This window comes from Trichomycterus rosablanca, chromosome 22 (genome assembly GCF_030014385.1).
Source record: "Trichomycterus rosablanca isolate fTriRos1 chromosome 22, fTriRos1.hap1, whole genome shotgun sequence".
Taxonomy (NCBI): domain Eukaryota; kingdom Metazoa; phylum Chordata; class Actinopteri; order Siluriformes; family Trichomycteridae; genus Trichomycterus; species Trichomycterus rosablanca.
In genome coordinates, this window is record NC_086009.1 from 2052809 (window position 1) to 2070949 (window position 18141).

General features: G+C 40.1%; 2 protein-coding genes across 3 annotated transcripts; both read right to left on the minus strand.

Annotated features, from left to right (window-relative positions):
- Positions 1-1025: 1025 nt before the first annotated feature.
- si:dkey-16l2.17 (serine protease 27) lies at positions 1026-7026 on the minus strand. Of its 2 annotated transcripts, none has more exons than XM_063018903.1 (7): positions 6997-7026; positions 6832-6878; positions 4999-5031; positions 4728-4893; positions 3879-4150; positions 3498-3664; positions 1026-2445 (listed from the first exon to the last, which is right to left on the minus strand). In XM_063018903.1, exons 2-7 carry the CDS (start codon positions 6875-6877, stop codon positions 2197-2199), a joined length of 933 nt encoding a protein of 310 aa, XP_062874973.1. In that variant the 5' UTR covers position 6878; positions 6997-7026; the 3' UTR covers positions 1026-2196. The 2 variants fall into 2 exon arrangements, with proteins under 2 accessions (XP_062874973.1, XP_062874974.1); XM_063018904.1 differs by having other exon boundaries at positions 4728-4922; positions 6997-7020.
- A 1833-nt stretch (positions 7027-8859) lies between these two features.
- On the minus strand, positions 8860-16886 carry kat8 (K(lysine) acetyltransferase 8). Its single transcript, XM_062984720.1, has 11 exons — positions 16569-16886; positions 16271-16345; positions 14474-14649; positions 14258-14311; positions 13942-14106; positions 13535-13624; positions 12568-12708; positions 12373-12466; positions 10866-11016; positions 10407-10561; positions 8860-9053 (listed from the first exon to the last, which is right to left on the minus strand). Exons 1-11 carry the CDS (start codon positions 16801-16803, stop codon positions 8989-8991), a joined length of 1401 nt encoding a protein of 466 aa, XP_062840790.1. The 5' UTR covers positions 16804-16886; the 3' UTR covers positions 8860-8988.
- Positions 16887-18141: the final 1255 nt, after the last annotated feature.

Consider the following 18141-nt stretch of genomic DNA (forward strand, 5'->3'; position numbering starts at 1 on the left):
GAAAGGACCCGGGCTCTTCACCTGGGAATCCCACTTTAGATGCAAACGTATAAATAATATACACAATCAGATCTTTTTGTCTAATTGAGATGGGTCTTTGTTTTTGTATTTTATAATTTATTGTTGGAGCACTCTGTTCCATGTTGAGTATATAGATAAAGCAATTTAAATAATAAACATTTGATACAATGTTTTTTTACATTAGTAATTCATTTTACATGTAATTTGGTAATAAATTGGGCCACTTGGGAGTCGAAAGAGCCGGCTCTTTTTAGTGAGCCGAGCCAAAAGAACCGGCTCTCTAAAAGGAGCCGAAATTCCCATCACTACAGTGAAGCATCATCGAGTCACCGACTGACAGCCAGACCTAGGAGTCGGTTCCCCAAAAGAGTCGAAACTCCAGAGTCGATTCCAAAGACTTTTCGGACGGACTTTGTTATGATTCTCATGCTGTGACCCTCAGTAGTTGCCAGATAGGTAATTTTAGGTATAAACTGTATGTTATTACAAATAAATGATTAGAATGAGGTTTTATTATAAAACAATACTACTAGCCATATTGTAGATGTAGGCTCAATCTTTATAAGGTTTGGCTGCGGACCCACCGCAACAATGATCGGGTTGAAGCTGTTATTAAAGTTTGTATTTAACAAATACATTTAGGTAGCCACTGGATTAATGCACACCTCATTCTGTAAATCTGCATTGAATCATAAAAGAGTCGACTCAAAAATCAAAATTTGGAAGCAAATAAAACTTAGATTCTAATCTACTTCGTCCTGGTCAATATGCCAACATTTTAGTTGGGTCGTGTGTGTGTGTGTGTGTGTGTGTGTGTGTTCTTTTGCTATTTAAAATGAAAATGGCAGTGTTGTAATTCACATAATAATTATTATATTTTACTCATTTTAATTAATTGACGTGAATCAGGGCATTCCTGCCTGTGACCAGTGTTTCCCGGTGGAACCTGACCCAACGCGACCCTAACCAACATAAAGCAGGTACCATGCATTGGAGAAGGGGTTTGTTTGTTTATTAGGATTTTAACGTCATGTTTTACACTTTGGTTACATTCATGACAAGGTTCATAAGTTCACAAGGTTATATCGAACACAATCATGAACAATTTAGTGTCTCCAATTCGCCTCACTTGCACGTCTTTGGACTGTGGGAGGAAACCGGAGCACCCGGAGGAAACCCACACAGACACGGGGAGAACATGCAAACTCTACACAGGAAGGACCCGGACCGCTCCGCCTGGGGATGGAACCCAGGACCTTCTTGCTGTGAGGCGACAGTGCTACCCACTTAGCCACCGTGCCGCCCCTTTTGCTATTTAAAATGAAAATGGCAGTGTTGTAATTCACGTAATAATTATAATATTTTACTCATTTTAATTAATTGACGTGGGTTTTGGATTGGTGCCCCGTCCAGTCCAGGGCATAACCATCCAGGCCAGTCCCTAACCAACATAAAGCAGGGACCATGCATTGGAGGCGGGGCAACACAATCGACTTAATAATAATTCACAATAAACATGTACAACCTTTATTGTCCAATTATAAAATGAAAAAGTTTGTGAACATTTTTTTTGTGCATTAATTCCTTATAAAATGTGGTCTGATCTACATTCAAGTCATATTGGACAAACAGATTTCACTTCATGTGATCACATACACAGTAGCTCTTATTTTAACACAGTGATTCATCATTTATGATCGAGTATGACACCATTGTACAGACTTGTATAACCTTAAAAATAAAAATGTTTCATATACATTTACAGTACACTGGTGCCATGCTATCCATTTAGGACAATCCAGGGCTTTTATAAGTTATAAAAGTTTACATTAAGATGTTCAGTGATTTCCTCATTAGGTAGGAAACAGTTTGACATTCATCAGGCTTGGCAGCGAGTCACATTTGCTTGTGGTACATTAATCATTTAATAACACACTAGATTTGCTATTTCACCATAAAATATAAAAGACTTCATTATTGATTTGCTTTATCATTTAGCAGGAATCATCATCATCATCATCATCCATGATCCACTGCATTATAATCACAGTATGAGTAAATATACAGAACAGTCCTTATTTTACTCCCAACATGGCTCAGAGGTTAGCAGGGGTGTAGTTCATCACGTCCATACTGCAGGACAGTATCGGCAGTGTTAGTCCACCTGCATGTGTACTACCAGCTCAAGATTATTAACATCAGACCGAGACTGAGGACCAGAAGGCTTCGAGGTGAAGAGTTACAGGCTCGACCCAACAGCTGGGCGTCTGGCACTGTTGAGCGGATCAGCCAGGCGTAACTTGACACTTTGGAGTACACGCCAGGTCTGTTTCGCTGGGCGCACCCCAGTCCAAAACTTACGATGCCTGCCTGGATCCATGTCCCGTTACCACCAGGACAAACGAGAGGTCCTCCAGAGTCCCCCTGAGGAACGAAAACACAGCTGAGTGTGATTATGCACAGCTCAGTGTAAATGTAGTTGATTTATGACATTTGGCTCTAAATAAAGCTCTAAGTGTGACCCAACCACCCATTCAGACACCCCCCCCACTTACCCAACAACTATATACGTATACTGTATATATATATATTTATACAACAGTTAGTTCTGACCTTACAATCTGATTGGTTGAGAAGCGTTCTAAACGTGCTGATATTGGTGATAACAGCACGGCCTTTTCACACCACGATGGTATTACTCCGCTGACGCGTTGCCATTAACGACGAGCTTCATGCACACAAACGCGCACGCAGGCGACACCGGTCGCGTTTTAAATCCGTTATCTGATACACAATCTAGCGCACTGTGTAGGGAACATAACCAATTGTCTAATTCACTATCTAGTGCACTATGTAGGGAACATATATCCATGATCTGATACACAATCTAGTGCACTATGTAGGGAACATTAATGTGTTTGTAACGCGAACAGTTAGTTAAGCCCAGTTAGCAGCTCCTAGTAGTTCTGTTTTCATCCATAATCCTTTGGTGTGTGCGAGAGGTTTTTTTATTTCTTTTTTTTCCCTTCGGAGGTTCTTGCCTTCTTCTTCTTCTTGTTCTTACCTCCCTGAAATGAGTTTTTGCAACTTGGGATGTCTGCTTTGTAGTGTTAAACTTTATATTCGTTGTGGAACTACTTTTTGGCGGATATTAAAGCATATTTAATATGAAATTCAGGGCTTCTTTGATTTACTTTCTTTCTTTATTTTGTAAAAACTGTTGTATAAAAGTTTTTACTCGCCTTCGGTTCGTGCCTGCGACCAAATCACAGCCGTGATGTTATTGGCGATAACACACGACCTCTCGTGTTATAATAATACATTATTAATACAAATTATAATAATAATAATATATTTAAATTTATATTTAACTTTGTGGCATGGTCTCCTGACTCCATGTTATTTTACCATCCAATCATTCAGTATCTACACACAACCCAAAATCATCCTCAGGGACTAAATAAAAAAGCCCTTACCTGGCATGAGTCCTTGCCACCTTCTTTGTATCCAGCACAGATCATGTCTGATAAAATATCTACTGTCTCAAAGCTAGACGACTGGATGCGGTACATAGTGTTGCAGGAATCTCGGTCAATAAAGGGTACCTGCACCTCCCGTAGAGTCCCAATACCTGAGAGTGAGACTGTTTGGATGGAAGAGAAGTAGTGTGATGTTTGAAAGACATTCACATGATAGGGAATCTATTAAATGACTCGCACTGTTCAATACTACTGTTAGTTCAATGTATTTACGTTGCGATATTGGCGCTCGGGTGGCGCAGTGAAGAGTGGCACAGGCCTTTAAGAGTAGTTTGCTCAGTGACGTGCTTTGCTAAGGGTTGATTTTGAAGTACTCACCTCCCTCTTGAGTGTTTCCCCAGCCTGTGACGTAGCACATGGTTCCACCGTAAAACTGGAGCTGGGCATCAGCCAGACAGACGGGTTGGATTCTGTCTGACCAGGTGAGAGGAGAGCTCAGCTGAACAAGAGCGATGTCTTTGCCGTCCTGCGGGGATGAGTATCCATCAGGGACCACGACCCTGCTCACACGGCTCGACGTCTCAAACTGGTTATTGCCGTTAAGCTGATAACGACCCATGTAGAGACGATATGGGGAGACATCTGAGGGGCTTCAGGGGAAAAGAAGAGCATGGCATGAGCCAGTATTGACATTTTTTAGACGTGGCATGGTTTAAACGAAGTACAGTACAATAGGAAGGAAGCAAGAGTCAATGTGCTTAACCTACATGTTAACAGTTGCCATGTCACCTTGCTTCTCATTAGACTTTCCTCCCCTGTTGCTGTGAGGGCTGGCCTAAAGCCTTTCCCAGAAACCACTTCATCACAGATCATTACACATTTATTCATTTACTAACTCACACAGAAGGTCAAGTAAGCATATCTTAACCACCCATTATGGGAGGAAACCGGTGTAGCTGGAAAAACCCACACATACTCCATGTAATGTACCCAGAGGCAAGGATTGAACCCAGGTCTCCAGGACACAAGCTCAACGTAAATGCTTGCTTTTTTACAGACCGTTACAGTTGTGCCATTAATACTGCACATTTCTTTTTGTTAAATATGACCTATTTTAAAACATTTTCATCTTTTTAACAGCGGCCTGACAATCTGACATACTTGAGTTGTCACAGAAACCACATTTCTCCCCACTGATCCTGACGATGCTTAGAGAAGATTGTTTACTTGGGAAAACAGTGTGCAGCAGACAGGACCCAGTATCTGGAGATGATGGATCCTCCACAAACATGGCCGTTCGTTCCCATCTGAATGTCTACCTGCCATGGCCATGCGCCTTCTCGTGCCTCGGTGCCTCCCACAATGCGAGCCCCTAGAGAAGGTCTTCCACATGCTATGAAAGATCGGTAAACACATAGAAGTCTTAAGAGCTGTATTAGTAAGACAGAGGTGGAAAAACTGATCTACATTTAGAGGCAGGTGAAAGATGTACAATTACCTTGAGACGCACATGCTGGTATGAGCCATAAACCTGCAAGATTGAGAGAATGAACCAAACTGTTGTGCCTTTGCATTGCTAAGGAGATACATGTGATGTAATACTAATCTAATGTGCTGTGGTTTTGACAATAAAATAGTTTCCTTATATTGTTCATTATTAAAAAAAGAAAATACAAACCCAATTCCAGAAAAGTTGGGACATTTTGAAAATGCAATAAAAACAAAAATCTGTGATTTGTTGTTTTAACTCAATTTTGCTTTGTGTAAGGTCATGTTTTGTTAATGATTTGGAACCTTTAGCACAGGCAATAACTAACAATGATGTAGCTTCTCAGTATTTAGTTTCACACTAATTTTACACACTAATTTTAATCTGAAACAGCACTCAGGTGGCATAGAGGTCTATTACTCCTGCCCACTACTGCTTTGAATCTCGGTGTTGTTACTGGCTAGACATGATCGGCTATGACTAGGGGGGCAAAGCTCTGAAAATGAAATAAATATAAAGCAAAAAAGACAATTTAAATGTATATGATACTAAGACCTTATTCCAGAGAGTTCAATTACCTCAATATAGAAAAATGCAAATTAAGATGATACATTAACACTGGTGGAGACATGACAAAGGGCAAAGCACAAAAAGTGTTGTTCAAACTTTTATTTAAGTGGAAATCTCAGATTTAGATTTATAATTTAAGCGGTTAAGATTTTCATCAGATTTGGACGGTATAACGTTATTAAAGACAGGACAAAATATTAAAGTAGAAAACTCCAGTTCTGACTGAGATTTATGTATGTATTAAAGCAGGGGCGGAGCTAGAAAAATATTTATGGGGTGGCAAGAGTGGGGCAGGAATTTTTGAGGGGTGGCAACATATGGCAGACGTATTTATACTGAATTTAATCACAGTTATCACAGTTTGATGAGAAATAGTATGTACACACTACAAAAGGGCACGGGCTGCCATTTACAAACTCATACAGACAAACTTAATCTCATGCAATCAATGTCTTGCATTTAAGGTTTCATGTGAAACAGTTCATATTAGGAATTAGTGACCATACAATGTAATCTCAATAATAGGAGATAAAAGTATGGTAGCACTACTGTAGGTGGGGCATTATCAAAGGAAAGGCATTAAGGTAAGACACAGGTGATGAGTGGCAGATGTATGAGAGGGAAAGCAAACAGTTTTTGACTGTCAGAGTGGCAGCGTTGCAAATTGGCCATAACTTTTCTTTTAATTTGTTGCTGCCAACTGGGGTGGCAGCAGGGGTGGCAAGGCTTTCTTTTAGGGTGGCATTTGCCACCCTATGCCACCCCGGTAGATCCGCCCATGTATTAAAGCAATAAGCCACGAGAGGCCGTGCATTACTGTGATTTTAGCACGGGGATGACGTTTTTGAACTGGAACTTCTTTCCCCGTGCTAAAATCATAACAGTAATGCACGGTCTCGAGTGGCTTATTGCTTTTATAAAACGGCGGTCAACATAAAATATAATAAATACAACAATGTTTAATTCATAAATGTATTTATTGTGTATAAACTTACAATAAAGCATTCTTCCGCGACGCAAAATAGTTCGATTAACAGTGTTGCTAGGCAACATGTGGGCGAAAATAACATTAATTTTTTCTATTCAGTGGCGTATTAATATGGAATGATGTGAGGTGGTCATAGGTGTGCGTTTATCGGGGATTTTACAACGGCTTCGAACGCGGCTCAGCCAATCAGATTTTAGGACCGGAACTATCCGTTTTATAAACTAAGATTTAATGACAGTACACAACAGACCTGCTGACATTTATATTATTTTTTATGAACTCACCTGAGGTAAACACTGCAATAAGCACCTGCATCCCAGAACTCAACATTCTGTGAATAAAGTCATTATAATACTGTTATAACAAACGCTCAGACCTAAATATATGAACTAATTTATATAAACAACTTTATTAATTTGGAATAATGAATAATGAATTCTGCTTCTTACCTGGAGAAACCGAGCGACCGTTATTTCCGTTAATTCCGTTTAAAATTCGAACAGTTTGAATTTGAATTTAAACTGTTCGCACGCGCACGTTCACACATTGAAATCCGTCAGATCTGTGATGTTTGAGCTGCTCCTCGTTTATAACTCATTATAACTCTGTAAACGCGCTGTGATGCAGATTTAAAGCTGAACTGTGTCCTCCACAGAGCCGAAACGGTAACCAGGTGTAAGAAAAGAAAAACAGAGGCCGCTGGATAGCAGAAATTCCAAACCTACCTGTTTGGCTCTACCTGACTGTTGTGGCTAATGAGAAGCCGCCACGTCACTGGACTCCCAATGGGCCCATTGTTCGAAACCACATCCATAGCTCAGTCTGCATAGACATCAAAGGGGCATTGATATAGCAGGAACACCCCCCCCAAAACGCTAAACTACTCATCTGGTACCAGCTCTCATATTACACAGTGAGGGGGTAAAACCCTTACAAACTCTCAACAATTTCAGTTTTATATATTTTAAATGTTTGGCTAAACTATACTCCATTAAACTTAGCAGTATAGTGTCCTGCTTATTCTGATTGATTAATGGTTAGACTTCTCTGTGCCCAGGCTAGTTTGATTGCACCTGATATACCGAGTCAAAAGGATCACAATAGCCCAACAATGTCCACATAGGTAGTTCTCGGGACACTGGAGGATGCTTAAAATGGGAGGGCTGCCAACTGAATCTAAACCGGTTTGAGTAACAAGAGCCCAAACAAGCAATAACTGAGTAGCAGCAATGCTACCGAAAAACCTTATCCAGCCTGCTGTTAAACAACTGAACAACTAAACCCTCACTGCATGGCAGTTATTCTCTAGAGGATCGATGTAGGTGGTATTTGTTTCAGGTCCTTTGCAATATTCCCATCTCCTCTCCGTCTGGTTTAGTCTGATATCACTTTCCAGTGGTGCTTACACATGCTACCTGAGCATTAGGTAATTCCATACGGTGGGATGAATAATTAAGCACTGCATTTGTTGTGTTGAGTTTTGCACAAGATACTGAATGTGTTACCAGCTCTGTGGGTAGAACTGGCACTCACCTTTTGAACCCCCACCCCCAAGAGCACTTCATCCAGTGGCTGTCCTTCCAATACTTTACTTAACTGATCCAGAGCATGAAAGAACTTCAAACTAATTAAATAGTCTAGTAATGAAATGCTAAAAAGGGTAAAGAAAGATTTGTGATGATTGGAAGTCATCTCTTTGTAGCTGCAACAGCCCTCTACTGACACAAGTGCCCAGTTGAGGCAGCTTTAGATGCGTTGAAGGAAGCATGTGCTAGCCTCTGGCTTTTCTTGGCCACCGGGTAGCATATGCTGAAAGTTGCATACAGTGAAAAACTAGAAATGACTACTATTATAATACCCAACAGGAACTATTATGGCCAGTAATGACAAGTTTATAACATACTAGTCACCGTCATGATGACATGTTTTGATGTTTCTTCTTATAACACCAATTCTAAAGGTGCAAATAGGTGGAAAATGTGAAGAAAATGGCACACAGACGCTCTTTTACACTGTTCAGAATTGGAAGACCATGTTTATAGCAGCACAAATGCACACAATTGCTATGTTAATGGTTTGCACCCAAGTTATTGCGCTTCTTTGTGTGAAGAACGCGTCACCCACCTAATTCTAAAAACACCAGCATTGATACAAAAGCTAAGACGGCATGTTTACATCACACACCATGGTGTAAATGAGTGTTTTTGGCCAGAGTGTCCACTAAACACAGCAATGATTCATAAAACTAATTAAAATCACACCATAGGGCCTGGAGGGGTATTAAACTGTAAGAGAAATGCGAAACCAAAAAATGAAAGGACACGAGCCTTCTTTATTTAAAAAAAAAAACAATGTACAGTGTAACAATGTCAACAAATTCTTTTAAACAGAACATAAGGTGTGCGTTAATCATTGTCCGATCGTTTGCGTGTTGACGTTCCTCATTTCTTGGAGAACTTGGCTTGTTTATGTTTAGGTGGCGCCCATTTTAAACACATAGTGTCCACTGTGAAGAGAGCAGAAAGACATTCAGGTCATTATAAAAGGATCATATGCAAACTAAAGGTAAAAAAGGGAAAATAATGATATTCAACGTTGCCAAAAGACATTTAATTCCAAAACCATGCACATAAATATGGTTATAGTTAGGGCTGTCGCGGTGACAGAATTTCCCCTTGCGGTATTCAGACTGTCTCAATATCGCGGTATGCGGTTATATCGCCATTTTTTTGTTGTTTTTGAAAATTACTTAATTGATCTGGATTTTAGAGCTATATAAACAAGCTTTATTGTTAGGCTATGATTCGATATATTATTGCTTTATAATGACAAAGATGAGACGGCTTTAAGACCAATGAAATGCGTGTTTAGGCTATTGTTAAATACAGAACAGAGCAGGGATGCGCGTCTTTTCTCTATTAAATAAAGGTTTAAATTAAGCTTCTAGCCTAGGTTAGATATACACTGTGAAACAAAAAAAAAGTGTTTAGGCTAAATATTTTAAATGCACATCTAATCAAAATATGGTAAAAAAATAGAATAAAGAATAAAGTCTGTAAGAGTTTAAACCTGCGTTATCATGCGCGCTAGACGAACCAACATGTTCACCTGATGTGTTTTAGAGAGGATCTGAGTGGGGTAGCGATGTTCCCCTCGGCACTAAAACCCTCTCTGATGGTGTGTGTGCTCGTTGCATTAATACACTGTAGATGTACTGAACCTGCATGCGACTTTAGAGATCAGAGAAAGTCTAGCCTGGTTATCGCGCCACTATTAACCATCTATTTAGTAGGTATAATTAACATAACAATATATACTACGTTTCAAGTTATTATTCGTTTCAATACATTTTTATTCAACGAAAAAATGCATTTAAATCATTCCAGCAAGCCAGCAAGAGAATATTTGCAGGCTGCAATGCCATATTAACCGTCATTAAGTGCTTTAGTTCACCAAGGCTGTTTAAATATAGTCTAAATTACAAGTATTTATTGAGTGTGAACTCAATTTAATCATTAATAAACTTGCCTATAATTCCTGTTGCGATTGTTTACATTTTAAAACACAAAGCCTGACACTCAGCAGCAACGCATGAGAACAGGTTGCGGGAAAATGTCGCTCCTAGCTCATTTTCATTATGAATTTATTTAACATTTATTACGCACGAATGTAAGCGTATAAAACAAGATGGACCTGCAACAATAAAAAAAAGGAGAAGAAAGAAAGAAAAAACGTGAATATCGCGGTGTTGCGGTTGTCCAGCATGCCCTGCGGTTGGCTGGTCTATACCGCGATATTTCAAAATTGCGGTTAGCGCGACAGCCCTAGTTACAGTAAGATCTCCTACTGGTGGATGTACCTGTAATGGGAGGTTTCTTGTACTGTGCGCTCTTCAGATGTTCCTCTACGAGTTTGGGTGTGACGCAGATGACGTGTTGGCCCTTCCAGTACTTCACCATGTTTAGAGACTGCAGCGTGCTGATGATGTCGCTCTGTGTGATGCTGGTCATTTGACTGTGGACGTAAGAGAAAATCTGCCCGTCACTTTCGTTTCGATGCTTTTGCAATCATGATCATCGAGCGTTCGCGGGTGTGGAAACAAACTATAAACATGCTGGGTCTGGATGTGGCAATACCCGAAGCTAATCTCAGCATACGTCCAGCGTAATAACTATAGCTGATGCTGGTTGTTCACTCGAGGTTCATTCATTCAGGATGAACTTCCATAAGTGTACGTTGCCAGTGTGTTAACAATCTGTGAACCTATTTGGCTCCTCTGGACTGGAACCACTTTTGCATCAGAACTGGATGGAAGTACCTGAGATCTTTGATGGATAACGTCCCTCTGAAATCTCTTAAAATCTCCAGAAGTACCCACGACCAGTAGCTCCTGTAACTCAGCTTGCCCAGATCTGATAACGGCTTCTCTGGAGAGCCAACTGTGCTTTCCAACTTCGACAACTCGTAACCTTAAGAGTAAATGAATACATACATATAAATACATGTACAGGGGTTGGACAAAATAACTGAAACACCTGGTTTTAGACCACAATAATTTATTAGTATGGTGTAGGACCTCCTTTTGCGGCCAATACAGCGTCAATTCGTCTTGGAAATGACATATACAAGTCCTGCACAGTGGTCAGAGGGATTTTAAGCCATTCTTATTGCAGGATAGTGGCCAGGTCACTACGTGATGCTGGTGGAGGAAAACGTTTCCTGACTCGCTTCTCCAAAACACCCCAAAGTGGCTCAATAATATTTAGATCTGGTGACTGTGCAGGCCATGGGAGATGTTCAACTTCACTTTCATGTTCATCAAACCAATCTTTCACCAGTCTTGCTGTGTGTATTGGTGCATTGTCATCCTGATACACGGCACCGCCATTGGATGCACATGGTCCTCCAGAATGGTTCGGTAGTCCTTGGCAGTGACGCGCCCATCTAGCACAAGTATTGGGCCAAGGGAATGCCATGATATGGCAGCCCAAACCATCACTGATCCACCCCCATGCTTCACTCTGGGCATGCAACAGTCTGGGTGGTACGCTTCTTTGGGGCTTCTCCACACCGTAACTCTCCCGGATGTGGGGAAAACAGTAAAGGTGGACTCATCAGAGAACAATACATGTTTCACATTGTCCACAGCCCAAGATTTGCGCTCCTTGCACCATTGAAACCGACGTTTGGCATTGGCACGAGTGACCAAAGGTTTGGCTATAGCAGCCCGGCCGTGTATATCGACCCTGTGGAGCTCCCGACGGACAGTTCTGGTGGAAACAGGAGAGTTGAGGTGCACATTTAATTCTGCCGTGATTTGGGCAGCCGTGGTTTTATGTTTTTTGGATACAATCCGGGTTAGCACCCGAACATCCCTTTCAGACAGCTTCCTCTTGCGTCCACAGTTAATCCTGTCGGATGTGGTTTGTCCTTCTTGGTGGTATGCTGACATTACCCTGGATACCGTGGCTCTTGATACATCACAAAGACTTGCTGTCTTGCTCACAGATGCGCCAGCAAGACGTGCACCAACAATTTGTCCTCTTTTGAACTCTGGTATGTCACCCATAATGTTGTGTGCATTGCAATATTTTGAGCAAAACTGTGCTCTTACCCTGCTAATTGAACCTTCACACTCTGCTCTTACTGGTGCAATGTGCAATTAATGAAGATTGGCCACCAGACTGGTCCAATTTAGCAATGAAACCTCCCACACTAAAATGACAGGTGTTTCAGTTATTTTGTCCAACCCCTGTATATTTGTACAAACATCTGAGTGTTCCTCACATGACGATGAAAATTAAGATGTCCGAGCTCAAACTCACTAAATGCGATGAGAAATTTTCCATATCCTCTGCGCTGGTATGGAGGAAGCGTGAGGATGCAAGCAACGTTATTACCATCGGGAGATTCCTTCTCCTGTTAAAACAAACCCCGGAAACATTTAATTAAAGACAGAAGCATTACACAGCGGCCGAGTCGTAGAGATAAAGAATATAAATGTGACAGACGTCGCTCACCTTGGAGAAGTAGCCTACAATGTGCGCCCCCTGTCTGTTGACCTCAGTAAGTATGTAAAAGATAAACGGTTCCACGTCAAAATAAAGAGTCTTGTGATCCAGAAAGAGTTTGGCCAGCAGGCAAAGGTTCTGACAGTAGATCTACAAACAGAAAGACACGATTAGGGCAATTATATTTATATTACCTTAAGTAATCTTTATTTCTTTCTAATACTTCCTAAAGGCTATTGACCTTCTATTGATACATGCTTAAAAATCCAGATACGCAAATTTCGAAACTGACTTCTGAAAGAACACAATGTTATGATCTGCATGTGCATGACGATGCCTATTTTACTACAATTGTGCACGTGATGGTGAGGAATAGATTAAATGTTGGGCTTACATTAGGTCCTAAAAGCTCACTGTTGAATGCCTGAGTGACTTTTATAAGGGCCAAATCATTATGCCTGGGTCAAACGGGTGCTCCACAAGCAGCCTTGGTGAGTACCCACAAGCTGACAGGTTCTAGGCCAGTCAAGACTCAACGATGCCAGAGGAATCTGGTACAGACCAAGAGACTCAAAAACGTTGGGAGCAGCTACAACAGGGATCCAGGCATGGGAACTAGACATCAGAACAATGGAAAAAGTAGGTAACTTCCTTAAGCCAGAAACCACACGGGTCTTTCTGATGTCTTGTGGAGTTCATGACTCTGCAGGCCCGAGCTGTTTCAATAGCATATTAGGAAAATGGTTTTATTGCTATGACTGGATGGAGTATATAGTTCATTATGATCATCATGCACCTAGCAACAGTAGCCTCTGCGACCACCGTTTCATGCACGTTCTAATGGGTGCAGTCAAACTACCCCAGTAGACAAAAAAATGACAAACATGATTAAAATTTCAAGACTGAAATGTCCCTAACAAACGTATGTACACTTTTGACATGATGGATTTGGGTTTCCTGGGACGTCTAAGCTCACCTTATGGTCTCGCCCATCCACCTCGTAAACTGAGATATTGCCTCTGCGATAAATCTCTTTTCCTGGAGGCTGCCGCCACTGACACTGCGTCTGCAGAACAAGAAGGTAAAACTAAAATTAATTTATGGATGTATATGTATGCATATAATGTATAATAGCATTATTTCATGTATAATATGTATAGAGTATAATAAACAACTCACAAAAAATCCCACTCTCTAAATATTCAGAGAGTTATTGAATATAAAATATTACAGTGCTCAATAATGCAGGCTTAAAACTCCCTACCATCTTGCAAACTATGCAAACCTCCACCAAATGATTCTGGAGTTCTGTTCTCAGAGACAGATGTAGAACTATAATGAACCGAGCTGCATCGTTAAGCTGAAAACGAACTGTGAACTGACCAGGTGGTATCTGAAGGTCTTCTCATACTTCATGTATTTTAGACAGTATTCACAGATCCAGAGCTTGGGCTGTTTTCCGTAATCGTCAGGGAATGGCGAGAAGTACCAGGCATCGATCTCGAAATTGCCAATCTGGATCTTGTCCACGTATTTTACTTTGGTGATCTGGAGGAAGAACAAACAACGATTTAAATCACAGAAGCTCACGATGAACCCTTGGTTTAAAGGCAGACCTAGGACAGGACTTGCATTTCAGTGGTTTAGACGAGGTAATGTTTGGGGCAGTTCTGCAGGGTATGTGGAGGTTCTGTCTTACCGCTTCGTGCTCTTTCTCCAGAGCTGCTGTAGTCGGGTCCATCTCTGCATAGGTCTAAAAAAGGAAGCATTCTGTGACAGTCTGCTGACGGCAGATAACAATGTGCTATAAAAACTTAGACAAATAAACAATTATATAAATAATAGGACAGATTTTATTAACAGTAACAAAAATACACAGATAATGAAAATGTTAAAGATCTTGTCCTTCTGGTACCTTCTGAACATGGTTGATTTCATCGTGTTTGCGCTTCTGGTTTCGAGTGATCTTCCTCTCTGGCTGGTCCCCAAGCTCTCCCCCTCCCTCCTCCACACTTTTTCTTACTGCATCCTTCACAGTTTTGGTCAACGCTAGACGACCTTTTCCAACCCACTCATCCAGCCGTCTGTTAACTGTTCAACAGGAATAAAAATAAATAAATAAATATCCAACAAGCTCAGGATCAGGTGTCTATATACTTATGGACTGACTGTATCTAAAGAAAATATTTATAAATGAGTAAAAATGCAGTTAAGCGCTGCTCCAACTCAGTCAGGCTCTATTCTTTTCTTCAATATTTGTGGTGACAGTGCAGAACCTGTATTTGAGCTCTTCACTCTCTCCCTCACTTAGACAGAAGACACAGATTTTGGGCTAAACAGGTCTGTTTTAGCTCAGTTAAACTCCAGAGGTGGCCGGAAACACATATTCACACATTTTTATTATACACACATATGTATATATTTACATATACTACATATAATGTTTTATTATATAGTTGTAATTACCATACTGTTGTATAATAGTCATTGCATCTCATAGCTAATATTTGTGTTATATTTTCCTATTTTTATTTTATTCTACTCTATTTACTGTACTTACACTGTACTGGAGCTGCTGTAACACTCTAATTTCCTCCATGAGGATCAATACAGGAATCTTATCTTATCATACATCTGTACCATTAACGTTAAGGTGCCCTCAATGCGTTTCAGCACAGTGTAGTCATTGTTAAGTGTTAACAGACCACCTTAATAAGGGGTAATACATGCCAGGCCAGGGTGCCAATCCATCACAGACTTGCACAATTACTCGCTTACTTACACCTGGGAAAATTTACACAAGCCAAATGCCCTATTGCAAATTTTCAGAAGGAGACAGGAAACCAACATGAAGACAGTACAGTGCCTCATGGTGTATGCCATGACAGTAGTTCCACAGTAGGTCCACTCTTCCTCTTAAAGAAATGGATTGTACAATTCAATACTGGGTTGGTTATTTTTGACCGATCACCTGATTAATACAGTATAACGGAACATTTCTATCATGATTAGGTAAGATAAGATGCCTTTATTGTCATTGCACAGTGTACAACAAAATTGAGTAGCAATTACATATACAAAACACACACAATAAGTAGAAATAGAAGCAAAAAATTATATACGAATACACAACACACACACGTATGTATACAAATCTTAAATATAAAGAATAAAGACTAAACTATAGTAGTGGGGTATTGCACATGCCTTGGGTGGCTTAAGATATTGCACAGAATAAATTGCACGCTCTAAAAAACGATAGTGCAGTCATAATAAATATAAATATAAATACGGTCAGAGTAAAATGATTAGAATGGGCTTTTCCTGAATGGGACACAAACCCAAAGGTTACAAGAGGTTATTAAATAAATTAAGTATTAACATCAAGTAAATCATATACCATGGTACCTGCAGTCACCAGATCTCAACCCAATTAAGCACCTTCCGACTGCCATAGTGGATGGCAGTGCTATACTCTCCAACACTATCAAAACACCAAATTAAGGAGCAGCAGCTGTAGCCTAGTGGTTAAGATACTGGACTAGTAATCAGAAGGTCGCTGGTTTAAGGCTCACAGCTGCCAGGGTGCTGCTGTTGGGCCCCTGAGCAATTGCTCAGACTGTATACTGTAAATGCCAAAAATGTAAATGTAAGGAGACTCTTGTACACAAGAAGTGAGCAGATGAAACTACACACACAGAGCATCACTTACATCCAACATAGTGCACATAGAACTCCTCTCTGCCCTCCTGCTCGTTCAGTCTGGACTGGATCACCTCTGCTGAATCTAAAAGTAAAAAAAAACCAGGTACAACATGTTTTTATTATAATCTGCACTTAAAGACTCAAACATTAAATGAGAAAAGTCAATCAGAATGAACTCATTAACTACTAACAGAAACAAAACAAAGCACATGGGGGTGTAACCGCTTTAAAACACGTTTGCTTTAGTACAATACAGTATATATTTAAACAGCATTGAGTGATCATGAGCCAGATTTCCAACTCACGCCATGTCTTATCCGCTCGCTGACACAGATAAGTCATGCCTATTTCCACCGACACCTCCTGCTCACGGCCGCCGCACAGAGCGATTCCGTCCCCGTGGCGCGGTGTACTCGAGACCGAGGCGTCGGCCTCGTCCTCCTCACCGCCGCTGCCGTTGGCAGAAAAAGAAGTCAGGCTGCCCAGCTCAGCGTCTCCTCGGTCATTAGCAGAGTGACCCACGTTTAATTCCACCTCCATGTTGTTTCAGGAGCAGTTATTATTATGAATAATGTAGTATTCAGTAGAACTGAGGGGTTTAACGCAGACCGCACTCACACACACTCACAACACAACTGAAAACATTGCGCAGAGCCGTTAGGTCTGAGCATGCGCACTGGGACGCTGAGTGGTGAGGCGCACTGGCGCCACCTTCAGGACGCAAAAATAGAATACAGTGGTGACAGATTAAAGGAAAACCTCCAACATTTAGGGTTAAGTGGTAAATCTTTAATTTTTCAAACTTTTGCAAATAAGAGTCACATTTTTAAGCCCCATACACTGCAATAATTCACTGCTGGGCCCTTATGTCAAGTCAAGTCAAGTCATCTTTATTTCTATAGCACATTTAAAAGACAACGTGTGTCAACCAAAGTGCTGTACATTAAAATCAGGTATAAATACCACTCAACTGTGCAACATTTAACAAATCATTAACATACATACAAAATAATATACATATGCACCAACATATAAACATATAAATTAAGTAAAACCACAAATGGACTAAAATGCCAAAGAAAACAAATGACTTTTTAAATTTAACTTAAAGGCATCTATTGTGTGGGACTCCTTTATGAAAAGTGGAAGACTATTCCAGAGTCTTGGGGCAGCTACAGAAAAGGCCCTGTCACCCTTGAACCTCATATTATGTATATATGTATATATTTATATGTATAATATATTTTATTTTATTTTTTTTAACCTTCATTTAACCAGGCAAGTCATTAAGAACTGCTTCTTATTTACAATGGCGGCCTGGCAAAAGGCAAAGCATCTTGAGGAACAATCATACAAACAAATTTACATAAGACATTGAAAACAAACATGATGATCACAATACAATAACACATAGTCGAATCACCCAGCAACAGTATAAAAGAAGAATCAATTTGTCATAGCTGCATGTATCTCTTAAGATATTTGTAATTTGTTTTTTAACAATGTTTTTTTTGTCCATATATGTATATATTCTATATGTATATATTTACATATAGATTATATAGTGTTTTTATTATATTGTTGTAATTACCATACTTTTGTATAATAGTAATTGTATCACATAGCTAAATTTTTCTATAATTTCCTTATTTTTATTTTTTTCTACTCTATTTTATTCACTATATTTACTATACCAACACAGTACTGGAGCTGCTGTAACACTCGAATTTCCCCCATAGGGATCAATAAAGGAATCTTATGTTAACACACAGCTTGTATTGTATTCAGTCAAAATTCACTTTGGATCTTAAGCTGAATGCCAAAACACAGACCGAGTCAAAATCATGTTAACACTAATGGATCTATTCCCCACAAAAC